Source organism: Rhincodon typus, chromosome 28, assembly GCF_021869965.1.
Source record: "Rhincodon typus isolate 14 chromosome 28, sRhiTyp1.1, whole genome shotgun sequence".
In the NCBI taxonomy this organism is placed as follows: Eukaryota; Metazoa; Chordata; class Chondrichthyes; order Orectolobiformes; family Rhincodontidae; genus Rhincodon; species Rhincodon typus.
In genome coordinates, this window is record NC_063359.1 from 4,143,858 (window position 1) to 4,170,997 (window position 27,140).

The following is a 27,140-nucleotide window of genomic DNA, read 5'->3' on the forward strand; positions in this document are numbered from 1 at the left end:
AAAGCAGAAATGGCAGAAATTGATCCAAAAACATTCACAAGGACTGTAAAAAATTCAAACAGATAAACTGGTGCAACCGAATTACCCACGCATAACAATACGAAGTCTCTATCTGACGGCATTTAAGGGGAGGCGATATCCTTGTGGTATTACCGCTGGACAATTAATCCAGAGACCCAAGTGCTCCAGAACTTTCCATACCCAAACCGAGCTGTTCTAGTACAGCTACAACATTGGCATCTTCCAACAATGTGGAAAATTGCCCAGCTGTGTCCTGGACATAATAAAGCAGGACATAACTAACTCAGTTAATCACAACCCCAATAATGTACTCTGTATCATCAGTAAAGTGATGGAAGGTGTCATCAACAGTGCTATCAAGCAGTACCTGCTCAGCAATAATCTGCTCAATGACAGTCAGTTTGTGTTCCACCAGGGCCATCCAGCCCCTGACCTCATTACAGCCTTGGTTCAAACATGAAGAAGACAGCCAAATTCGAGAGATGAAGGGAGAGTGACAGCCCTTGACATTAAGGCTGCATTCAACAGAGTGTGGCATCAAGGAGCCCTAGCAAAACTGAAATCAAGGGAATCGGGGCCATCTCTCCACTGGTTAAAGTCACACATGGCACATAGGAAATTGGTTCTAGTTGTTGTAGATCAGTCAGCTCAGCTCTAGGACATCTTTGGACAAGTTTCTCTGGGTAGTGTCCAAGGCTCAACTACCTTCAGCTGCTTCAAAGGCCTGTCCTCCATTATAAGCTCACAAGTCAGGATGTTCGCCAATGATTGCACAATGTTCAACATCGTTCGCATTTCTTTAAGATACTGAAGCAGTCCTTGTTCAAATGCAACAAGATCTGGACAATATCCAGACTTGGGCTAACAACTGACAAATAACATTGTACACACAAATGCCAGGCAATAACCATGTTCAACAGGAGACAGACAATCTAACCACCGCCTGTCTACATTTGATGGTATTACCATCACTGCCATTCTTCACTATCAATATCCTAGGGGTTACTCTTGACCAGAAACTCAATTGGACTCACCACATACAGTGGCTGTAAGAGTAGGTTACAGACTAGGAATTCTGCAGTGAGTAACTCACCTCCTGATTCCCCAATGCCTGTCAAATGTCTACAAGGCACAAATCAGGAGTGTGATGGAATGCTTCCCCACTTGACTGGACAAGTGCAGCTCCAACAACACTCAAGAACCTTGACACTATCCAGGCCAAAGCAGCTTGTTTGACAAGCGCCACATCCATAAGAATTCTGTCCTCTCACTACCAACGCTCAGCAGCAGCACTGTGTATAATCTACAAGACACACTGCAGAAATTCACCAATGATCCTTCGATAGCACCTTCCAAACCCACAAGTGATTCCATCTAGGGCAGGGCAGCAGATACATAGGACCAGAACCACCTGCAAGTTCCCCTCCAAGTCACTCATCTTCCTGACTTGGAAATCCTGGAATTTCCTCCCTAATGGCATCGTAGGTCAACCCACAGCATGGAGAATGCAGCAGTTCAAGAAGGCAGCTCACCACCGCATTCTTCAGAGCAACTAGCAACAGGCAATAAATGCTGGCCAGCCAGCAAAGCTAATGTCCCACGAGCCAATAAAAGAACCTAATTAATGTTCTGGGGACTCAGCTTCAAATCTTGCTGTGATGGACAGCAAATTTTGAATTGAATAAAAATCTGGAATGAAAAGTCTAATGGTAACCACGTCATTATTAATTGTCAGAAAATCCTATCTGGTTCACTCATATCCTTTAGGAAAGGAAACTGCCTTCGTTACCTGGTCTGGTCTACATGTGACTCCAGATCCACAGCTATCTTGAATCATGACTGCCCTCTGTGAAATTAGGGATGAGAATAAATACTGGTCTAGCCAGTGACACAACTCATCCCACAAATGAAAAAAAAATCAAAAATTTATAACATCTTCACTGACAAGAGAATAGATCAAATAGATCAAATTTGTAACATCAATAGGCCTTTCAACCCAAATACTGACCTTTGGCTTCCACCTTATTTCAACAACCCTTTTTGCATATTTGCAGTTCTGAAGAGGAGTTACTAGATACGAAACATTAGCTCTACTTTCTCTCCACAGATACTGCCAGACCTGCTGAGTTTTTGCAGAAATTTCTGTTTTTGTTTCTGATTTCCAGCATCAGCATTTTTTTTCCAAATATTCTTCTATTGCATTCTCCTCGTGTGGCTTCCCCTTAAATGTCAACATGCTGTTCACCTCTGCTCTGTGTGCTAGAGCATTCTCCCATCTAATCACTCTGAGTGAAGAAGTTACTCCTGAATTTTTTACTCCATTATTTACGCACTCTTGTTTTATTCCCTCCCAGAAGAGGTAACATCTTCTCTGAACCTAACTTTTGATTTCTGTCAAGCGCTTTCAGTACTTTTTTCAGGTTACCCCACTGCCTGTTCTTTTCTGGAAAGAATTCCTGACTGTACAGTCTTTCCTGATCGTTCAGTTGTTATCAGATCCTTTGGCCAACTCAGACTCAGTGAACCCAAAGACTTTAAAAATTTAGCTTGTGTTTAGTATGTGCTTCTGGCAACTTCCCAATTCCAGGATTGGAATGGCCTTTGTATAACATACCACCTTTTCAATCTCTAGCTTGTGTTTGACAGGTTTATTTGAAATCATAGGCTTGCGGAGTGTAGCCCCTTCATCAGGTGAAGTGAGAGAGAAGCACACAGGCACAGAATTTATAGACAGAGAAATCAAAAGATCACACAAACGGTGTGAGTGGAGCATCGAATGTTAAGTCTCTGCAGGTGATCAAAACTGTCAGCGGTGTGAGTAAAGTGTCAACAGCTGACTAACAAGTGACGGGAATGAACTATAATCCAAATAATTGAGGCAGAAAGATAATTACAAAAAATTAAAAACAAGGTGCGCTGGAGACAAATGAAATGACTGGAATAACATGATAGGTATAAGAGTCGCATGCAGAGGGTCTAACCAAAGTAATAAATAATCCAAAACTGTACAAACTAATTAAGGTAGAGAGATCATAACAATTTATCAAGGTAGCTGTCAAAACAGGACAGCAAGGAAGATTTTACAGATACAGAACAGTGTGTTGGGGTCACATGTAGCACAAATGAACCGAAGATCATGGTTGAGGCCGACTTCAAGGCATTGGAAGTTGGCTATCAGTTTCTGCTCAGCGATTCTGCATTGTCGTGTATCTCAAAGGCCGCCTTGGAGGACGCTTACCCGAAGATTGGAGGCTGAGTGTCCTTGACCGCTGAAGTGTTCTCCAACTAAGAGGAAACATTCCTGTTTGGTGATTGTTGTGCAGTGTCCATTCATCCATTGTCGTAGCGTCTGCATGGTCTCACTAATATGCCATGCCTCGGAGCATCTTCACCTGCAATGTATGAGGTAGACAACATTGGCCCAGTCACATGAGTGTCTGCTATGTATGTGATGGGCGGTGTTCCCATGTGTGATGGTGGTATTCATGTCAATGATCTGACCTGTCTTGCAAAAGTTGCCATGGCAGGGTTGTGTGGTGTTGTGGTTGATATTATCCTGTAGGCTGGGTAGTTTGCTGCGAACAATGGCCTGTTTAAGGTTTGGTGGTTGTTTGAAAGCAAGAAGTGGAGGAGTAGGGGTGATCTTGGCGAGATGCTCATTATCACTGATGACACATTGAAGGCTGCAAATAACATGGCGCAGTCTCTCTGCTCCGGGGAAGTACTGGACGACGAGGGGAGCGGAGAGACTACGCCATGTTCTTCACAGCCTTCAAAATGTCATCACTGATCACCTACAAAGACTTATTATTCGACACTCCACTCATACCATTTGTATGATCTTTTGATCTCTCTGCCCTTGGTCTCTCTGCCTATAAATTCTATGCTCTGTGCACTTCTCTCTCATGTCACTTGACGAAGGGGCTGCGCTATGAAAGCTTGTGATTTCAAATAAATTTGTTGGACCATAACCTGGTGTCGAGTGACTTCTAACTTTGCCCACCTCAGTCCAACACTGGCACTTCCACATCATAGCTTGTGTTTAGAAGACAACTTCACTCATCAAAAGTCTCTGAACGAACGCAAGCTCACAAGAGATCAAACACTTCAACAATTTAACTGTGGAGATTTTTGGGCTCCATAAAAAAATTAAATCAGTAATTTGTGGAACTCTCAGGCCGTGGATATGAACAGCTTTTCATTGCAAAAATCTCCGAGCAAGGTCTCACACAGCCCCAGTTTCTGAAATACAAACCGGTCAAACAGGATTGAGGGGCATAACATAAACAAACATGAGTTGCCTTGTGCTGTGGTTTGTGACTAAGACAGTCCCAACTTGGAATTTAGCCTCTAGTTGTTAGCTGTTCCCACTTTTCCTCTAGTCACAGTCATGATGGCTTTGGAGGCCATATGGTCCACCAGGTCTATGCCAGTTCCCTGAAGATCAATCCAATCAGTACCACAACATGTCCATCCTGGGCCTCCTGCAGTGCCACATCGATGCCACCCAAAGGTTGCCAGAACAACAACTCATATTCCGCTTGGGAACCCTGCAGCCCAATGGTATCAATGTGGACTTCACAAGCTTCAAAATCTCCCCTCCCCCTACCGCATCCCAAAACCAGCCCAGCTCGTCCCCGCCTCCCTAACATGTCCTTCCTCCCACCTATCCCCCTCCTCCCACCTCAAGACCCACCCCCACCTCCTACCTACTAACCTCATCCCGCCCCCTTGACCTGTCCGTCCTCCCTAACTCCCCACCTACACTCACCTTTACTGGCTCCATTCCCGCCTCTTTGACTTGTCTGTCTCCTCTCCACCAATCTTCTCCTCTATCCGCCTCCCCCTCTCTCCCTATTTATTTCAGAACCCCCTTCCCCTCCCCCATTTCTGAAGACGGTCTAGGCCCGAAACGTCAGCCTTCCTGCTCCTCTGATGCTGCTTGGCCTGCTGTGTTCATCCAGCTCTACACCTTGTTATCTCAGTACCACTACCCTGCTATATCCTTGTAACTCTGAAAGTTTATGTCCTTCAAGTGCTCATCCAATTTCTTTTTCAATTTAATAGTCTCTGCTTCCAATATCCTCGTGAGCAGAGAATTCCAGATCATTACTATTCTCTGTATGCAAAGTTCTTTTCGTCACGTCCTTCCCGCAACTTGTCCAAAATCTGCCTTAAGCAACCTTGTTCCACCTATTAAGGGAATAGTTCATTTTTGTTTACCATAACCAAATCTGTCATAACCTTACACGCCCATGTCAAATCTTCCTTCCAGCTCCTTTCCTCCAAAGAGAAGCTCAGCTTCTACAACCTTCTTTTACAAAAATTTCTCATCCCTGGAACCATGGTGGTAAACCTCCTCGACACCCTCTTAAGGATCCTGATGTTCTTCCTCAAGTATGGTGACTATAACCGGATGTAATGCCCCAAGTGTGGTTCGATCAAAGCAGTTTTGTAAATTTGAAGGGTCCCACCAATATTTCACTCTAGTTTCCCTCTTTCACAGACTGGGTAGACACTGCAAACAAGACTCATTCATATAATAGAAGTGGAATGCAACTATTGGAATCATAGTAAACGTTCCCCTGAGCTCTACATATTATTGCAATTTCCTTACTATAATGTATCTTGGTTACGTCAATGGGCAGTACGGTCCATTCTGTTGCTGTAAATTGTACACACTTCTCAAATTACATAACTACACAAAGATGGGTTTGGAATTACAACATAATGAAAACTTCAAGCAGAAACCCTGTAATTTTCATTGGAGCTGAGGCTTGCTTGTGTATGAAAATGATTACATCATGTTCATAAGTACAGGGGCCAATTATTTTGATCTCCACACACTCTAGCAAACTAAAATGCTCTTGAGGGCTAAACAAAAATTGACACACATCAGTCAAAACAAAACTAAAGAACTGCAGATGCTGGAAATCAGAAATGCCGACAGAAATTATTTGAAAAACTCAGGAAGTCTGGCAGTATCTGTGGAAAGAAAGCACAATTAGCATTACACTTCTTCAGACCTGATTGGAGCTCGGCAGGGGGGGAAGGGGGAGCACGAGTGGGGTTGGCGGGGGGGGGGGGGTGGGGGGGAGAGAGAGGGGGGGGGGGAAAGAGAATAACAGCTGGGCAGACAAACGAATGGGTAAAGGTCAGCCTGGGGGAAGCAACAGTTGCTAATGTGGGCCATGACTTGTTTGTGGTAACAGCCTGTCTGATGTCAAAGCAAGGTGAGTGGGGGTTGGGATAAGGACATGGGAGAAGGTGGTCAGCTCCTAAAATTGCTGAACTCAATATTGAGTCCTCGTAGCTGCAGGCTTCCAAGTGGAAAATGAGATGTTGTTCTTCCAGTTTGCACAGAGCTTCACTGGAGCACAGCAGCAAGCCTGAGACAGAGACGCTGGCCAGGGAAGGGGAGACGAAAAATAGACTGATAGAATGCTTTGCCAAACACCTACATTCTGACCACAAAAATGACCCTGAACTTCTGGCTGCCTGTCACTTCAACACACAACCTGTTCCCCGATTTCTGTCTCAGGCTTGCTGCAGAGATCTAGCAAAGCTCGGCACGAAACTCGAAGAACAGCACCTGAGTTTCCTCTTGGGCACCCTGCAGCTTTCGGACTCAATATCGATTTCAACAATTTTACGGGCTTGAGCAGCCTCTCCCAGGACCTAATCCTACCCTCACACACCGGGCCTTGTCATTACATGGGCTGTTACCACAGACAACCCACTGACAACCACTAATCATCTCCATTGGCAGCTATTGATTCTCCCAGGCTGACTTTTACCCATTTCCTCATCTGCCCAAATGTTGTTCCCTCTTTCTCTCTGGGCTCCATCTCCACCTTTCTTTTATTCCTTCCCCTCCCCTCACCCCATCTTCAGCATATATACCAAACTTTTCCTAGCTACAATCAGTTCAGGATTGTTTGGGGGGGGGTGGGGGCGCGGTGTTGCGGTCAATGGAGCAAAAACATTAACTGCATTTTCTTTCCACAGATGCGGCCAGAACTGCTAAGTTTTTCCAGTAATTTCTATTAGCGTGCGTGAAAGACATCAGTTATGGTTCAGTGTATTTCGTGAACAGACAAGTCTATTGTGCAAAGTACTTATTAAACGTAATATGTATAAAAGCAGTGTCACAGAGAGCTGATGCTTATGCTGTATCGCAGGAGACCACAACACAACATTGAGCAGATCATTGCTCACTGAAGGTTGTACGCAACTCAGGACTCTGCCATGAATTGCAATGCATCAATTAAACTCACTGAATGATGCACTCAGCATTACAACATAACCAACCCAATGTGCAACATTCTCAAATTTGCTCTTCAACACAAGACTGCTTACAAAATGCGGGTGATCTATTCTCGAAGAGATTTGTTGTTTCGGTTAAATATTTTTGCCCTCAAGTATTTTAAACCAACACTTTTAAAACACAGCATGAAGGTTCTTTAAAAAGTAGGAAAGGAAGTCAGTGGTTCAAATGAACGTGGTTCAAGAAAGACAAACCCCTTGCTGTGCTCAAGCTGAACTTAGTCTGGGAGAAGAAAACTGTAGTTTTATTCCAGATTCTGGAATTGGGCTACATTAGGAACAGTGTTTAACCTTGTGAACAAAGATTCAATTGTTTATTCTTACTAGTTGACTGGTCAGTTTACTCTATGATTCAGATTGGCCCAGTACTATGATTTGATACAACTTTCATATTCCATCATCTCACAAACCTATGCAGTTCTGCCAACTGCAGAGTTAACTTAAAATTCAATAAAAGCTTCACAAGATTCAAGTGAAAATGCAGCTTCATCAGCCAGCTATTCATAAGAATTCTAGCAATTCAAAGAGAGACCATTACAAAATAGCCAAGTCTACCTATGGCTAGAACTTACACAAGCCCAGATCCTGCTATAAACTTGTCTGGATCACCACATAACTCATGCATCAGCTGAAACACAAGTCTGATGATTGCATCCCTATGCACGATCTGCACAAGAGCCTTTTACTGCACATAAAAAATTTGCAAAAATACATTCACAATGTCACCAGTAATTCAGCTGTTGGGTGCACTGCTCATTGTGCAATAAAAATCAAACTGGAAGGAGCCTGCAGTGCTTCACCCTTGGTCTGCACCAATTAATCTCAATAGAGGAAGAATTTTAGGATTCTATAATTCGTCTCAGTCATTTTGCCAAGCAGAAGACAAACAGCAGAGATTTTTGTTCTTCATCTGATATTATCCTGTGACTCCACAACGCCATACTGCAATCAGAAAGACTGAACAAAGGGACTTGGGTGGACGCTCTCCACCCCCATCAAAAAAAAAGCTGGCCTGACTCATTTTCTAGATAAGTACACATGAAAAATGCCCATTTAAGGGTTATTGGAAAGAAAACATTACTCCACTCAGGCCCAATCTCAAAACAACATTGCTTCACCAATGTGACATTTGCAGTTTCAGCTTGGCAGCTGAAAACAAAGTGGTGGCAAATCTCCAGAAAGTCTGTGCTCTGTACCCTGGGATATAGAGATCCTCAACTCAGGTCAAAGATGATGATGCGAAACCACTGCACCGTGTAATCCTACAGTCATAAAATTTACCAAGTGAAAATAGAGGCAGTAGCATTTTAAAACAAGTTTTAGCATAACTAACTGCGTGATTATGATTTAGCTGCAATTTCTTCAGAGCACCATGTTTATGGACACTGGGTATACACTGATTTCACAGTAAACATGGACAATAGGCATATACAAGAATGTTGCCATTTAAAATACTATCTAGAATATAAACCAAATCAGTAGGCTGTTCCACATCAGTCTTATGAAACAAACTCATCCACATTGTATCCCAATGTTTCACAAGACCAAAAGAATAGCAGTAGGCTATTGAGCCCTTCGAGCATGCTCCACCTCTAAAGAGGATTATGGCTGATCCGACATTCCACACATCCATCTTCCTGCCTTTTCGTCATAACCTTTAATTCCCCTGCTGATCAAGAATCTATCTCAGCTTTCAATATACATAAGGTCCCAGCCCTCACAGCTCTGTGCCAGGGAATTCCAAGGACATTCAACCTTCTAAGATCATGTACAAAGCAATAGGAAACAAGCCTCCTTAAACACTCAAACAATGGTCTGTGTACACGCAGAAAATTGAGAAGCAACTGTCTTCAAATGCAGCAAAACATTATAGCTTACAGTTATCAGTGAAGATGAAGCCTTAGTTTAGTGTGATCCTATATGACTAATTTAATGTATTCTAAACAGTGACTAAACATCAGCATGCACTTTACTACCAGATTTCACTTACTTTCAATTGTCCAAGCATTAACCTCTCTGAAATGATCCACATTACCTTCAAAGGTAGCGCCTCTCTTCTCAACAGAGGGTGATTAGCTTAGAGTTTCCCATAATTTTTGATCAGATTTCCAGCATCTGCAGCTGGAATCAATGTTACTGAGACAGAACGTTCAACCATCTTACACATAATAAATCTCCAATCAGTGCAGGTAGTACTGATTTATTTGCACACTACAAATTGTAGCAAATAGTGTAATCCAGTAACGAAGTTAAACTAGTAGAATGTGTTTATTCCCCGATTACAACTGGGAAAATACTATGCACATCAGAGATGGTCATCAGTGGTGCAGCAAACAGTTCACTTCAATGTGAGCAGTTAATGGACCAGGATGCAAATTTAAAAATTAAGTACTTAATATGCCTATTGAAAACTTATAAGAGGATCTGCTTTCCTCGAACTGTCACACTGCAGTTATAACCTTTTCTCTGTGAATAGTTTTATTCCATTTTGTTAGATTTCACGTTCCCCACAAGAGCAGATAACCATCCGGTTGCAACATTAATACACAAAAATATTTGTGGTGTGCCTGCTATAAGCTTATCGAGAAAAAAATGGCTGCCATGAGGTCTGTATCTTACACAATGCATCATCTAAACACATGTGGTATAGGCATATGTCACACTGACCATAAAATATAGGACCAAAATTAAGTTGTTCAGCCCTTCATGTCTTCCCCACTGTAGATTCATGGCTAATATGTTTCTCAACCCAATTCTCCTGTCTTCTCTCAGCAACCCTCGATCCCCTTACTAATCAAGAACTTCAGTCGTCTGTCTGGAGTCTTACACTCAATGACTTGGCCTCCACAGCCTTCGGCATCAATGAGTTCCATGGACTTGCCACCAACTGAAATACACATTTAAAATGACCCCTCTACCTTTATTTAGAAGGAATTGGAGAATACAACAGTCTTGAATCAATGGGGAGCACTTTTAGTCAAATTTGCCAGTTCAAGATCCAAACTAGAGGCTGAAACTTCGGTACAATAGTGTTGTGTTTGGATGAGGCATCATCGCTCAAAAAGGTGCAAAAGATACCGTGGTCGAGCAGTCAGTATGTGTCACTCAACCAACCGTTAATCTGATCATTCGACTGCATCTCACTGCAGTTTGACAGAACTTGCTGCACGTACAGTAATTTGGTTTCTACATTACCGACATTAAAAAGTGACCACACTTCAAAAAGTATTCCCGTCACTGTAAAAAGATGTTGCACTTGCCGAGTTCCTCAAATGCCCTGTACGAGCATAAATTCTCAGGGCATTCCTGCCTAAGCGATTAATACTGGCACTTTTTTCTAAAAAAAAGGCAGACGTGGTGCCAAGGTCTTACAGTCAGTCACCTAGAAAACTTAACGGCCTGAAGAAGAATAAACAGTGACTTTAAAACCAGTGTCTGCGAGCCGGGAGGATACAAATATCCTCAGGTTGGCCCAATTTCTACAAGGCAGTACAGGAGCGCTTCATTCACCAAGGGGCCCAGTGTAAAGTTTCGGGACCGACGGAGCTGCCCACCGTGCCCAGGTATATCGCCGTCAGTGACCACTAACCAGCCCGTGCATTACACGGTTCACCCCGGACACAGGCCGATGCCTTCCCAAAACCCGGCGGGATCACCCAGCCACGACCCCCCTTACCAGCTCCAGTCAGGCCGCTGCTACCACTCACACCAACCGGTCCAGGACCCACCAGCCGCCAGCAGAGCACGCCGCAACCGCGCACGCGCGATCCGCCAGTGGGTCGGGGAGGTGGAGAATGGGGGCGTCCTGACGTCACCCGCACATTCGCCGCGCGCCGCCCTCACGTCAGTGCAACTGCCTGAGGAACTTCTCCTGTTGGAGATAAAACCCAGAGTGGCTGACTGTGTGTAAAGGAGGGAGAGATTATACCCAGAGTGGCTGACTGTGTGCCCAGGAGGGAGAGATTATACTCAGTGACTGATTGTGTGTCCAGGAGGGAGAGATTATACCCATAGTGACTGACTGTGTGTCCAGGAGGGAGAGATTACACCCAGAGTGACTGACTCTGTGTCCAGGAGGGAGAGATTACACCCAGAGTGATAACCTGTGTGTAAAGGAGTGAGAAATTATACCCAGAGTGACTGACTCTGTGTAAAGGAGGGAGAGATTATACCCAGAGTGACTGACTCTGTGTAAAGGAGTAACAAATTTTAACCAGAATGTCTAACTCTGTGTAAAGGAGTAGGAGATTTTAAGCAGAGTGACGAATTCTATGTAAAGGAGTAACAAATATTAACCAGAGTGACTGACTCTGTGTAAAGGAGTTAGAGATTTCAACTAAAGTCACTGACACTGTGTAATGGAGTGAGAGATTTCACCAGGACATTAACCTTCTCATTAAAATCTTTTAATCCTTTACATAGAGTCAGTCACTCTGGTTAAAATCTCTTACCTCTTTATACAGAGTGGCTGATTCTGTGAATGAAAAAGAAATTTCCAACAGATTGACTGACTCTGTGAAAAGGAGAAAGGGATTTCACAGAGTGACTGACTCTGTGTAAAGTAGTAAAAGATTTTAACCAGAGTGACTGATTCTGTGTAAAGGAGTGAGAGATTTCAACTAAAGTCACTGACTCTGTGTAATGGAGTAAGAGACTTTAACCAGAGTTACCTAGTCTGTGTAAATGAGTAAGAGATGTCACAAATTGACTGAAATTGTGTAAAGCAGTAAAGGATTTTAACCAGAGTGACTGTCTCCATGTAAGGGAGATTTTAACCAGAGTGATGAACACTGTGTAAGGGAGTGAGAGGTTTTATAGAGTGACTGATTCTGTATAAAGCAGTAAGAGGTATTAACCAGAGTGACTGACTCTCTTGAAAAGGATTAAGGATTTTAACTAGAGTGTGTGAGCCTGTGTATATGAGTGAGAGATTTCACAGATTGACTGACTCTGTGTAAAACAGTAAGAGATTTCACCCAGAGTGACTGACTGTGTTTAAAGGAGTGAGAGATTTTAACCATGACGACTAACTATTGTGGAAGAGTAATGGACACTTCAACTGGAGTGACTTCCTCTTGTGTGAAAGAGTAAGAGGCACTGCATTGAGGTGTACTAACTTTTGAAGGGCTTGGGGTTCATAGAGGGCAGCTTTTCCCCTTCATAGAGGAGTTTATATGCAGGAGGCACAGTTTTTAAAGTCAACACCAGGATTGGAAGGCATTTGAGGAAATTGTTTTTCACCCCAAGTGTAGTGGATATCTGGAACTGACTGCCTAAAAGGGTGCTTGAGGCAGGTGCCTCAAGATGTTTAAGTATTTAGAATGCACATTTGAAATGCCGTAACTACCTAATGCCACGTGGCGGTGCTGGAAAATGAGATTATAACAGATGGATGTTGAATTGCTGGAGCAAACACATTGGGCGGGTCTTCTTCCGTGCTAGGAAATTTCAATGATTCTGTCACGTATCAACATGGAGAACCAATTCTCAAGGGAAAGAAACAAAGAGAATGCTTTGCTGAGTGAGCGGGTATTGGTGGCTAGATGTGAAGATGCCAGGGGAGTGTTTGTGAAGACCTGTGGGTCCACTTGGTTTATCTCAGCACTGCTTTCCAGTTGGTGGCCCTGGAAGTGCTTGGCTGAGGTGCAGGACTGGAGGGCAAACTCTGTCACAAGAGAATCTGGAACGGTTAATCCCATTGACTCCAACTATGGGAAGGCAGTGTGGCAATACAGACTGAACAGAAGAAAGCAGAATATTGGGGGTCATTATTTACTACTAAACAAAGAGTTTTCCAACACCAGTTTTGCACCTCTTGGAAATCATTCTAAACAACTCTTGCCCCTGGTCCCTGTTTTGAGTAAGACTGTTTGTCAATATAGTAAATTTACAAAAACCAGCCTTGACATTTACAATTGAAGGATTACTTGCTTGCACTGCTGAAAAAAATCCAACCAGGACTGTGTTAGTCTTTTTATGATTCTTTTACACATGACCATGAAGATGGCATATAATGTTTATGCTGTTCAGATTCTTCATCCTCAAAAATTTGTCCATATAGTTTCCTACTTTCTCTTTTTTTTAATCAATCTTACTTCACTCAGGGTCAATCGGCAATCATTTTTAATATATTCATGAATTAAAATGCTTGCTGTTTCAGTTCTTAGGTACCCCTCTCGCTCTGCTTCTTGTTTTGGTGTTCTGAATTTTGATTATTAAGGTTGCAATATTCAGGCTGACGGACACAGCCCACTATGGTTCTGTGGTTGCTCTAAAAGATGGGATGTAGACCCTTTTTGAGCTCAGAGACCTGATCTCCAATTATGTTCACTTGTATAAAGAATCCTGGTGCCACATTTAACATTTTCAACCCTTCTCAATAACACTTGTTGTTTCAATTTGGAGTACAATTTTTTATCGAAAGTAGAAAAAGCCTTTCATCCCTGAACAAAGTAAAGTAACATTCTGAACTCCTTATTTGTAAGTTATGTCAAGATCACTTTCCCTTCAGTGTGATAAATGCAAAAGTCCCAGAAGGACATCATTTCAGGTATTTTTAATGAAAAGTATGAACTCATTATCTTATGGAATCATGGGCACATGAGCAAAATTTTTTGGGATGAGGGCCAGGAAATAGAAATTTATTGGCACATGTACTGAAGTACACGAGTACAGTGAAAAGTGTATAACGTCACCACACACGTACAAAAAATTTAGGTACAAAGTAGTAAGAAGAACAGAGTTTAAAAATTAAGCATTACCTTCATAAAATAAGTATAAAAATAAAGGAATACGGTAATAGTTAACATTAAAGTCCTTTTTAATTTAAACAAAAAAAAGTATTAAGTTAAAAGTTCAGCAGCCTTTGATGAGTCCCTCCACTTAGCTTGCTCTCTGGGAAACCTCAGCTGCCTGTTGTCAACACTGCTGTTGCAGATACTGGGGGACCTCCCTCACTGCTCGCTGTTCCCATGTTGGGCTGCGATATCAACACTGCTGCTGCTGCTGAAGCTGCCCGATCTCATCCTGGTGCCTCGAGAATATGCCCAGGCAGGACCCACTTGCATGCTGAGAGACCGCCACAAGTGTTCTGACCTGAGCAAAACATGATGCACTTTAAGGGAGGACTATGCTTGGGAAGTTAGAGCTCAGGTGGACAAGCCCATTATGTGAACCTTCTCAATTAAATAAAATTTCTAGACTACTTGCTTACCATCAACTGAGGCATACACTTGATACTAAAGGACTGGGAAAAGTTTGAGACACTTATGCCTCTAAAATACTTAATTTTACAGAGATGTGATCAGTAATTGTTCAGTAAAGGAACATTCAAATTATCAGATAACAAGGTGTACAGCTGGATGAACACAGCAGGCCAGGCAGCATCAGAGGAGCAGGAAAACTGACGTTTCGGGTCTGGACCCTTCTTCAGAAAAGCATCAGCAGTTCCTGCTATCTCATTCAAATTATCATTTTCCTTTAGTCTGTTATAGAAATAAAAATTGTACCTAAGATTTAAAAAAATGTGCTCTGGGCAAAGAAATGCTCCATTATTATGTTGGAAGGCAAATGCTACAGGATTTAGTCGATGTATTGTTCTTATGATTTTTTGTCCTTATGATATTTTGTCCTTTCTTCCTTCCCTCTTGAAAGCAATGATAAACTCTTTGTCCCATTCTATGTGACCATATTTCACATTGTGAGCTTGGCCAAAAGGTGTTAGAGATTATTTGACTATAGAACCATCACATATGCGAACAATCCCTATCCTGGGGACTGGGACCAGTCCTACTGTTCCACTGTTGTCCATGTTGAAACTAACAAGGTCAGTACGAAACAAAAATTGGACCCAAAAATTCTCCTCTGTATTCAGATCCGGTCAGGCTTCTCATTTATGATTAAGTAACAGAATCTTGTGTATAGATCTGGAATATTCTTTTCAGCTCTGAGCGCTATACATCAGGAAACAGACAGAAATAGAAAATCAGAGCAAATGTAGTCCATTTGGCCCACTGAGTCCACTCCATCATTCAACATGGTTATGGTTGATCCTGTGTCTCACCCCATACTCCTCCATTCTCCACACATCCCTTGCCATCTTTAGGTACTAAACATATATTTCTTTCTTAAATATATTTGGTGACGTGGTCTCCATAGTCCTCTGTAGTTGAGAATTCTACAAGTTCACTACCCTCTGAGTGAAGAGATTTCTCCTCATCTCTGTCCAAAAAAGCTAATTGAGTACGCTGAGACCGTAACCCCTTGTCTGAATCCCCCAACCTAGGGAAACATCATCCCTGCATCCAGTCTGCCCATTTCATTGAAATCCTCTTTTATTCTTCCAAACTTTTGTGAATACAGACCCAATCTCTCCTTATACAACAAACCTGTCAGCCCAGGAATCAAATCTGTATATAGCTGCAGTAAGACTTCCTTGCTCCTGTACACCATCTCTCTTGCAATGAAGGCCAGTATATCATTTGCTTTTCAGATTCCCTGCTGCACATTGCATGCTTGCTTCTAATAACTAGAGTACAATGACATCAGGTCCCTTTATACATCAAACTTTCCCTATCTATCACCATTTAAATAACATTGTCAGTCTGTTTTTCCTGCTGAAGTGGACGCCTGCATGTTATACTGTATCTGCCATGTACTCAACATTCACTCAACTGGTCTAAATCACCCTCAAGCCTCTTTTTGTCCTCACCACTCACACTCCCATCTAGTTAGTGTTGTCAGAAGAAGACTACAGAATGCTTATCACACAGAAGTAGGATGTTCAGATCCTCATCTACGTGCTGGGTCTCAAAATGAATCATCCAATGCAACTCATTCAACAACTCCCCAAAACCCTCTTTATTTTCAGATAGCTGTCTACTTCCCTTTAAAATGCCTCTACCTCCACCACACGCTCAGGCTGTGCATTCCAGGTCCAAATCACTAATGGCATGAAAATGGTTTTTCTCAGGTCACCATTCCTTCTTTTGCCATTTATCTTAAATCTGTTTTATTCTTGAACCTTCCACCAATGGGAACATTTTTTCCCTGTCGACTCTATTGCAACCTCCCATGATTTTGAATCTTTTAATTAAATCTTCTCTCGACATTCTCTTCCTCAAGAAAAACAATTCCAGCTTCTCAATTTACGTAGCTGAAGTTCCTCATCACTGGAACAATTCTATGAGTCTTTTCTGTACTCTTTCTAATGCTTCATGCTTTTTCGTTACTATTGCAGTCAGGTTCACCAGAGGGGTAACTTACAAAGAAACTGCAAAACTTCATTTCCACTGAATTCAGGGGTACTAAAACTTTTCAATAGAATTTGATAGAGCAGATATAGAGAAACCATTTCTTCTGGACATCAAGATCAGGAAAAGGATAATCCAGAACTGTAATGCTTCTTATTGTCAAATAATTATGACCAAGGGAACATAAACTGAAATTTGAATACAGACAAGGAAGACTTTAACTTCAATTCCTGTATCAAACTGAGTTTATTAATTCCAACATGGCCAACAGTGGGACAACTTGATTCTAATCTTTTTTACACAGAGAGTGGTTCGTGTGTGGAATGAACTTGCAGAAGAAGAGATGGATGTGGATACAGGTACAACATTTAAAAGACATTTGGATAAGTACTGAATAAAAAATGTTTGGAGGGATATGGGTCAAGCACAGGCAGATGGGACTAGTTTAGTTTGGGATTATGGTTGGCATAGAATGATTGGACTGAAAGGTCTGTTTCCATGAAGTATGACTCTCATCCTCTTTAACTAGGACAGTAAAAGGATCAAAATGGATGTGATGCTACTTAACGTCAAATAATCTTCGATACTTGTTGGCCAAGCTCACATGAATTACTGTCGCTTAAAATAAGATCAAAAGGTTTAGGGCTAGACCCTTGAGGGAAAACATGAGGGAGTATTTTTCATACAAAGGGTATTACGAATTTGGAAGCATCTCCCCAAAATGTGGATTTTGTTTCCAAACTCTCCCAGAACAAGTCAATATATGTGGAGGTGGAAAAGCACAACAGGTCAGACAGGTCAGGACTGACAAAGGGTTTTGGCCTGAAACGTTGACTTTCTTGCTCCTCGGATGCCATCTGACCTGCTGTGCTTTTCCAGCTCCACATTTATTGACTCCAGCTCCCAGCATCTGCAGTCCTTACTGTCTCCTCCTCCTCTCTCAGAATATCCAATAAATACTTTAAATGAAGTCTCCACATCCTTATCTCTAGCAGCCCAGGGGATGAACAATGAGAGTTCCAAAATTTCCAGTTGCAGTGAGCCCCCATGAATGACAGCTGTTTATCTAGGATACTCTAAGTTATTGACCTGGCATTAGGAGTCAGAAAGTCTCATTCATTTTCAATAGCATAGTTTCTCAGTTTTTACAGTGGGCTTGACACAAGCGACTGCTTTAAGTGGTTACTTGCAAAGGAATGCAGCCAGCTGGAGGTATTTGGGAATCTGAGACACAGGAGTAGGTTGGGGACAGGAAACAGCATTTTCTAAAGAGCTGGAAGCAGCAGGACAATTGAAGGGCAGGACAAGTGAGTAGGAGTAGCACTAATCGAGCAGTTGGTGTTCCTACATTACAACATTGACCACTTTTTCAAAAGTATCTCACTGTCTGTACAGCACTTTGGGAGTCCCAAGGTTGCAAAAGGCACCATGGAAATAAAAATCTTTCTTTCAGTGAAGGGATGAATGTAACCTGGGGGCCTTTCTGTGGATAAATAATGAAGATTGTTTCCACTGATACAGAACAGGAACCAATAACTCCCATTGAAATAAGCGGACAAGGAGGAAAAAGATTCTTGACATGTGGGCTGTTAGGATGTGCACTGTATCGCCACATGTGGCTGTTGAGGGAAGGACTAAACAGCTGTCATTAATGGGGGCTCACTGTAACTGAAAATCTTGGAACTTCATTTTTCATCCCCTGGGCTGCTAGAGATAAGGATGTGGAAACTTAATTTAAAGTATTTCTTGGTCATTCTGGGAGAGTTTGGAAACAAAATCCACATTTTTGGGGAGAGGCTTCCAAATTTGTAATACCCTTTGTATGAAAAGTATTTCGTCATGTTTTCCCCTCAAGGGGCTAGCTCTAAACCTATTGATCTTAGTTTAAGTGATGATATTTCATGTGAGGTTGTCAACAAGTGTCAGAGATTATTTGACAATAAACAGCATCATATCTCTGATGATCCTTGTGCTGTCCTAGTTCAAGAGGACTAGGTCATAGAGTCATACAGCATGGAAACAGACCCTTCGGTCCAACCAGTCCATGCCAACCATAATCCCAAACTAAACTAGTCTCACCTGCCTGTGCTTGACCAATATCCCTCCAAACATTTCAAAGGAAATGAAATAAATATTTGATTGTGTAACCATCATGTGATGAAACATGTATGCTCATGTTCTGAATGTCATGTGATCAAACCTTCAGGAATGTTTCCCATCAGAGTTAACAATTCTCTTGTAAATGCTGGGAGTGTTGGGGCTTTAAGGCAGATAGTTTTTTTTTTGTTTGGTAAGATTATAATAAAGAATACACATGGGAAAATGAATTTGATGTGTCGTTGAACTATTCTCTAATTGAATGGTTGAATACATTTGAGGGCTTGAACAAAATATTTGTCCTCTCAAACTATTACGAGCTCTGGAAGAAGTTGATTTATGTCTGCTCTCCATTAATATATTGCTTTTTAATGATGGGAAATATTAGTTGCAGGCGTTGTGGCAGTCCATTATGCAAGCGACCATTCTTTCTCTGTAAGATCAAATAGTGAACATAGGCAGGTTATTTGATTGTGAAGTTGAATCCAGTCCTTTCTCCACCAGTATTCACACCTGCTTATTTTCCAGTAGGGATCACTGGATAGTGATTGCTGTTTATTTCTTCCTTTCTTTTTGTCCTACTGTCACAGAGCATCCCAAAACATGAAACGTATATGGGTGAGGGCTTGTCCCAGTAACCAATAATGCCTCGAGAGTCGGATGTCCTGTATGACACGAGTGATCTTTACTAGATTTGAGAATGCAAGAAGTCCTACTTTGTGAATGATAAGGTTTCTACCAGAACAACGTTTAAGCAGTCAAGTTATATGGTTACAAGAAGTTCATTTGACCAGCTATTTTGTCCTTAGGCCTTTCTACTTTATTCCCCTTCCTTAATTACATTGTCACATGATTCTTTATCTTTTCCCCAGTCTTGTTGCCCCTTGGTTAGATCTTTCATATGACTGTCTCACAGGCAAGCTCTTCTTGAGCTTTAGCAGCTTGGTTTTACTTCAAGCACCTCATTATCCCGTTTCATCAGTCTCCCTTCTCAAAAATGCTACAAATGTCAATTGTTGTTGGCTAGTATTATTAGCCTAATGTGCCTAAGGGAGCTTCCACCCAAATACCTGCATTAACAAATAGTGAATGAAGAAACGGTAATAAACACCATCACTGGGCATTATTTTTTGGAATTCTACTGTTTCAAGCAGAAAGTTTTAGTTGATGGAGAACATAGTTTACTGTGTAGATAATTGGACGGAGCCTCAATTCCGTTTCCACCATATCCTTGAGGAGATGGTGATGTCGCAGCAATGTCACTAGACCTTTAATCTAGAAATTCAGAATTGCTCTGGGGCCATGGATTAAAATCCTACCATATGGGAGAATTTGAATATAATTAATAAATCTGGACTAGAAAAATAGTAACAGTGCATGGAATCATGTAAATTAGAAGAAGAATATGCCCCTTGAGCCTGCTCCACCATTCAATAAGTTTATGGCTCGTCGGATTGAAATCTCAAATCCACATTCCTACTTACCTGTCAACCCTTGGTTAACAAGGATGTCTCCACGTCTGCGTCAAAAATATTCAAGGACTATACTCCTACCACCTTTTCAGGAAGGGAGTTCTAAAGACTTACTAACCTTCAGAAAACAAAATCATTTCATGTTGATTTTAAATGGGTGACCTCGGTCTAGATTCTCCCTGGAGCCACCAAAAACGCTGTGAAATCCCACTCAGAATTTTGTGTGTTTCAACCACCTCTTACTTTTCAACTATCATACATTTTGTCAGAGTTCCAGTTGGTTCACCAATGGCCTTCAGAGAAGAAAACCTACCCTACACTTGATTCCAGATGCCCAGAAATGAAGTTGACTCTCAACTGCCCGCTAAGATACTCTAGCGATGTTTACACCTAAGCAAGAATGAGAATCCATGCTGCCTTTGTTTGTTTCCACCCCTCAAGTCCTTCTGTTGTTGAACCTCCTATTGCAGTGGATGCCTGTGATGTCCCGATCAGGGGCCACGTGGCCCCCACCAGCTCTGCGCATGCTCATGCTCCGTGGACGCGTTGCCCAGGCGCGGACCCGTGTGCCGTAAAGTGGAGGGGACGTCTTTCCCGCGAAACACCCCCGGCGATGTTATGCGATAGGCTGTAAAGCGACGCCATCGAGTTCGGTTAGCGGCATCAGCTGGTGGCGCGGCTCCCCGGACGATTCGTATCGACATGTCGTTGTTCGGGGCGGACGACGATGATGTCGATTTCCTGTCACCGAGTGGCGGGTGAGTTCGGGCCCGGAGCGCGGTTCCCCTGCCTTTGTCACTTGCCCCGGGCCTGGCTGTGTCTCTATCTGCCCCTGACCGTGCTTCAGGCTGCCCAGCCTCTGGGGCCCGGCTCGTGTCAACAGGAGCCTGCCGGGGGTTAATGTGGGGGTGGGGCGGGTGGCAGACCCTTCTGACCCGAAACGTCAGCCTTCCTGCTCCTCTGGTGCTGCTTGGCCTGTTGTGTTCATCCAGCTCCACACCTTGTTATCTCAGATTCTCCAGTATCGGCAGTTCCTACTATCTCTGTATTCGTAATTGGGAGTCTTGTCCGTAGGTTGGAGATCAACTACAAGGTGGGGCAGAGCTGAGTGGGTTTTTTGTTTCTGGCCACGCTGCACTCCAGGCTACAGTCCCTATCCTTGTGACTACCTGTGTTTCATCCTCCTCTGGAGTGACCATAATCTGAGTCACTTTCCTTAGAACTCTAAATTTATACTCACCCTGCCATTATGCTTGTCTTTCTGGAACTATATGTTCTAATTGTGTTTCTGGTTCTGCAGTGGTACTGTAATCAGCCTTAACTAGTGATATTATTATGCCCCGAGATCTGTCTTCCATTTCCCTGTATTGTCATCTAAATGACAGACGTGATGTCAGATTCCGTGCGTATGCTAATGTATGGCAATGTTTCATCACCGCTTGTCCATCCTTTTTCCGGTCTCTGTTGAACTACTTGTCCAACTCTAGGATGAACTACACTTATCTCCCATTAATCCTTGGGAAGACTAAAGCCATTCTCAGACCTGCCACAATTACTGTGACTGAACCACAGTTCCTCTCTCTCAACTTGGCCGCTTGGAGATTGAATAGACTGTTAGCAAACTTTAAAGTAAAATACTGTGGATGCTGGAAATCTGAAATAAAAGCAAAATGCTGAGAAACTATGCAGGTCTAGACGATCTGTGAACAAAGGTCTTAATGTTGTGTCCCATGACTCTTTAACTCTCTGTCTGCATGGATGCTGCCAGACACGCTGAGTTCTCCAGTACTTTATACTGTTTGTAGCCTTGGCCTCCTTGTTGATTATGAGTGGAGCTCTTTACTCTCTCTTTCATTACGGAATGGATGTATCACATGTTTCCACTCTTCCATTAGCCCATTTAGTGCTGAAATTCACACTTCTAACTCTAAACTGGAAAATTTAAATTTTCTCTCGGCTGGCCTCCAAGCTTCCCAATGCTGCCATAAACTCGAGCATGAGCACAGTTTCTGCATGCTAACTCTGTGTCCTGTTCATTCATCGTCCCAGTGATTGCTAATGATCTATGTTGTTTCTGGCACTGCAAAGACTTTTTGTTTAAATTTCCATACTTCTGTTCAAACCGTCCCTCAAACTTCCTGCTCCCCATTTGTGTACCAGCTCTACAACTCTCCAAGAATTTGGCATTATTTCAACTCTGACCTCTTGTGCAGCTCTGCTCTCTTTCATCTAATATTAGTACCTCTGCATTTTAGCTGTCTGTTTTACTTTAGAAAGTCAGTGAAGGAAAGTACTAGTGCCTTGTGTTTGTTTAGAGTTAAACATTGCAAGTGTATGCACCCAACAGAAGCACAATCTGTGCTCAAGTGAAACATTAGTTGGCGCTTACAACTAAATGCAATTATTACGTAACTAATTTTCTCAGCCCTCATCTAAAAATCCTTCCCTAAAATGACTTCAATTTCTGGTTCCAATATCAACGTCTGTTTGTTAGTGTTGATTTTATCTCAGCCTCTTCTTGTCAAAAGCTTTGTGACTTATTTTCTGTTACTAGTGCTGAGCAAATGCACGTGCTCAGGAATAGCTGTGGAATCTTGAGGGTTGTCATTTTGCTTTTTAATTCTGAACTCTTGAATTACATCTCACTGAATCCTACCCATTTCTAGATTAAAAAGACCTAGTTTCTTCAGCTTTTTGATAATTAAGGAGTTTTAAAAGGAATGCTTTCAGTCTATCACCAACCACCTGAGGGGACCAATATATGATTCCAAGTGAAGCCTGACTAAAGGTTCTTCTAAGTTTCTTTTAGTTTCATGCTGGATATCCTCACTATAATGGTGTGTTCTACTTGCTTTTGTGATGGGCTAAGAAGTGTACGTGCAATTTACTCACTCATTTGTTGTCTGTGGTTCTGAAGATAGCCTTGCAATGAAGCAGCCTTTTCTATGGAGATTATTTAAATCTGGAGAGGCATGCACTTTGTCACAAGACTGGAGGTTTATACTTTTACACTTATTCTGTGAAAGTTTAGATATTTTTCCCATGTACCTAATTCTAATAAGTCTTCATAAGTGGCCATTGAGACACAGCCTGTAACCTTACAAGCAAAATTCCTTTGTGTTTGCAAGTTGATAATATAGAACATCACAGGAAAACAGGATTAAACAAATCATTTGACCTGAAGAACAACATTGCAGAGCAATGGTGAGCAGAATATGTCTCTCTGTAAAATACTTCATTGCCGTACTTGGCCGCTTGTACTGCACAGTTGATTCTTTTTGGATAAAGTGACCTTTATCCAAATCAGCACAAATGAGGTCGCAAGAAAACAGCTCCAGGCACTTACTCTGCTCATTCACTGTCCTAGAACTGTGCCACCAACTGTAACAGGATGATCTGATTCAAATGAGAAGTAAAAACACTTCAATAAGAAGTTGTTTAACTCAATGCCTTGGTGATTATAGATCATCTGCTTTGCTGTAGGGTAGTTACAATGCTCCATCAGGATTCATGTAGCTATAACAGTATTGGTCTCAATTGAAACTTTATTTTTAACTTGTGTTTAAAATATGACCAATGCAAAGAGGAAGTGGAACTGAAATGGAGAACCAACAGCATCTAAAACCTCCCTGGAGCAACAGGAAATAAGGGTTTGTGACTGGAATTTTTTTTTTGCCCTCTCAATCTGTTTAGAGCTCTTACGCAACTTTCACAGCAGTGCTGTATTCCCTGCAAAATGTGTTCAAGAAAGTGTTCTCCATGGTTCCCCTTTTCAAGATTAGAATGAATATTGCCAGCTTTTTTGATATTAAAGGGCCCAATAGAAGGCTGTAATGCTTACAATAACTCAATATTTCAACACTTACCCACCTAAGGACTTAATTGAATGGCTGAAGTAACAGTCATACTTTTGTCCAGTAGCTGCTGTGCAACAAAACAATGTTATTTAAATTCATCAAAGCCTGTCAACAGAAACACCAGCAAATCTCAAGAATGTGTAAAAGATCCAGTAGTGTTATTTTGAGCCAGACAAGGGAAGTTGTCCCTGAGGAACTCACCAGTGTTTGTTTCCTAACGTGTCTCTAAGACCAGATAATCTGGTCTTTAGCAGATTGCTATTTGTGCATTCCAACTGTGTGGTAATTCATTGCTACACTTCCTACATTGCCACAATGACTTCACATTTTGTTCATTGCAAGAAAACTGGAGCATAAAAGTATGGACCTTTCACTGTAGGGTGTTGGTAGCCAAATCTAGAATTTCTACATGGTTTTGATCTCCTTACTTGAGAGAGGATATAATTGCTTTAGAATGATTTTAGAATAATCAGCTTGACTGATTCCTGGAATGGAGAGGATTTTGTGTGAGAAGATTGAGCAAGTTGAGCCTGTATGCATTGAACTTCTGAAGAATGGCAGGTGATCTTACTGAAGTAGTCAAGGTCCTGACAGAATTGAGAGTGGGTGCAGAGATGATATCTCCCCTTTAGAAGATGATATAACTAGTGGACAATTTAAAATAAATGATGTCCTATTAAGATGGTGATGAGAATTTTTCTTCAAGGGACGTTATTCTGTGGTAATCTCTTTCCCAGAGAATGTTGGAGTTGGGGCCACTGAACATTTTTAAGACTGTTTGTGAATTTGATTCTTTGATAAGGAAGTCCAAATGGTGTCGTAGTAGGTGGGAAAGTGGAGTTGAGAATGTATTCAGACCAGCTATGATCTTAGCAAATGGTAGAGTTAGCTTGAGGGGCTAAATGGCATAGTCCTGCTCACAATTTTTATAACTGCAGATGCTGGAAATCTGAAACGCTGGATCCAAAACATTAACTCTGCTTTCTGTCAATGATGCTGTCAGATCTATTGAGTTTCTCTAGCAATTTGTTTTTTTCATAATTTGAATGTTTCCCTTGAATTGACTGAAGTACTTTTATTTCTTTCTATCACTTTACTTAATGATTTCAAACTCAATGAGCTAGGTCTCCCTGAACAGTGTGCAATGAGTTGATTCCATTTTCAATCCCATCTGATCTTATCCCACTCTACTCTCTGGGAGGGTCAGCAAAAATAGTACAAACTAATATTCAAACAATTATAAAGTAAGTAAATTTTTTTAAAAATTAGTCTGGAATAGTTGATCCTAGACCAACTATACAACTAAATTTTATTACTTTTGTTTGCTGTCTAGTAAGCTCACATTCCAGAGCACAATTTATAAAATGCTTTGGTGCTAATTTTTATTAGCCTGATACCCTAAGGTAGCTCAGCCTACTCAGGACAGATCAAAAACAGCACCAGAAATCCATGTCTTTTCACTGGGTTAATGTGCTTGTTACAGTAGAAGCATCTGGCTTCTTAAGTTTGAAGGTTTGAAAGTGACTGAGATGTCAGGAATCCTTCATGAGGAAAAAAAACAATAAAGAACTGCAGATGCTGAAAATCAGAAACAAAAACAGAAATAGCTGGGGAGAAAAACTCAGCAGGTCTGGCAGCATCTGTTCAGAGAAAGGAGTGTTAACACTTCAGGTCCACTGACCCTTTGGAATCTCTTCAGCCCTTAGTGCTGCTCTTTGCCCCAAGAGTATCCGAGACGTACCCCAATTCTGGTACATGTTAATTTTCTTTTTAAGTGATGAATGCCCAAGGTGTTAATATGGGTCTCTTGTCTGTCATTTCAGCTTAAGGTCGCCTTGCATTATTTAAACTAATACCTGATGCTGAGGGCCAATGTTATCTTTTAATAGACGCTTGCACAGAAAGACAGGCACTCAAGGCACCAGAAGAGCAGCTTGCTGTTAGTTCATGAAGGCCTGTAGAGTCAGGCACCCCCATGCGAGTCTTGTGGGAACGTAATGTTTGTGATTTGGTTTTGGTATATTTCAAAGGTGAGTGGGGAGAAGATGGAGAACGAACACTTTGTTAACAATGTTCTTAGTAAATTATAGTTTTCAGAATAGCTTATAATACTTAAGGGGTCCTTATTTCTTACAGGTCTAAATCTGTTACAATATTTATACAACCAATCATAATGCAGATTCTTTCGGAGATACGCTGAGAGCATACATGGACCCTGCTCCTACAGGAGATCTCCAGATATGGCTCTTTGCTATTGTCACTTTCAGACACACCATCTGAATAGAAAGCCAGATAGGAGAGTTGCAGACTTCAAGACTAATGGTTTTAACTTTCATTTTCTATTAACTTGACATTTCCCGAGTCGTCATCCTAGTTTTTACTCTAATTTGTCCCCTAGTGATGTAAACTTAATTATAATTAATGGAAAAATGTTATAATTACAAATTTAATATTCAGAAATCTAGACCTGTGCATAGCTTTTCATTGTTCTATCCTTAAATTCAGATATGATGAATTGTAATTTGAAACTAAATCACTTTAATCACCAAGTGAAAATAAGCCTATTAGTTAAAATAATTCTGAACTCATGTCATGGTATGGAATGTGGTTGCAATGTTGAAATACAGGATGTTAAGTCCCTTATTTTAACTGTATCCCTGCTTACATGAGATCTTGATGAGCAATGAGAAAGCATGTCACAACTTTCCAGTAACAATTACCCCATGACAATTTACAGAGAATTGGAATGCACACAATCAGAACTGTTACAGCATAGGAGATGCTCAACCCATCATATCTGCACTGGCTGTAGGCATGGAACTTGATGCAACCATCCTACCTTTTTCCTATTATCTTGCACGTTGTTTGCGTTTAAATAATCATTTAATTTCTATTTGCCTCAGTTGAACCTGCCTTCACCACACTTAGGGGCTGTGCCTTTCAGACCCTAACCACTTACTGTCTGAAAATGCTTTGCACTTTGCATTTGCTTTTTTTTGGCAAAACACTTGAAATCTGTATTTTGATCCATTTGAGGGAAAACAGTTTCTCCCTATTCTGTCTCCTCGTGATTTTGAAAGCATCTACCTTGTCTCCAAGGTCAACATTCCCAACTT

The 27,140-nt window shown here is 41.7% G+C and overlaps 2 protein-coding genes across 3 annotated transcripts in view; one reads left to right on the top strand and one right to left on the bottom strand.

Moving 5' to 3' along the window:
• Window positions 1-11,124, bottom strand: part of slc31a1 (solute carrier family 31 member 1) — a 55,442-nt gene extending 44,318 nt beyond the window's left edge. The window contains exons 1-2 of one of the 2 annotated variants that reach the window (XM_048613447.1): window positions 11,024-11,112; window positions 3,260-3,413 (exon numbers count right to left, since the gene is read on the bottom strand). In XM_048613447.1, the coding sequence (XP_048469404.1) occupies window positions 3,260-3,376 (117 nt within the window). In that variant the 5' untranslated portion in view covers window positions 3,377-3,413; window positions 11,024-11,112. Of the gene's footprint in view, window positions 1-3,259; window positions 3,414-11,023 lie in introns of both variants that reach the window. The other variant, XM_048613448.1, reaches the window with a different exon arrangement.
• A 9,572-nt stretch (window positions 11,125-20,696) lies between these two features.
• Window positions 20,697-27,140, top strand: part of fkbp15a (FKBP prolyl isomerase family member 15a) — a 77,991-nt gene continuing 71,547 nt past the window's right edge. The window contains exon 1 of the mRNA XM_048613348.1: window positions 20,697-20,925. Within this exon, the coding sequence (XP_048469305.1) occupies window positions 20,870-20,925 (56 nt within the window). The 5' untranslated portion in view covers window positions 20,697-20,869. The remainder of the gene's footprint in view (window positions 20,926-27,140) is intronic.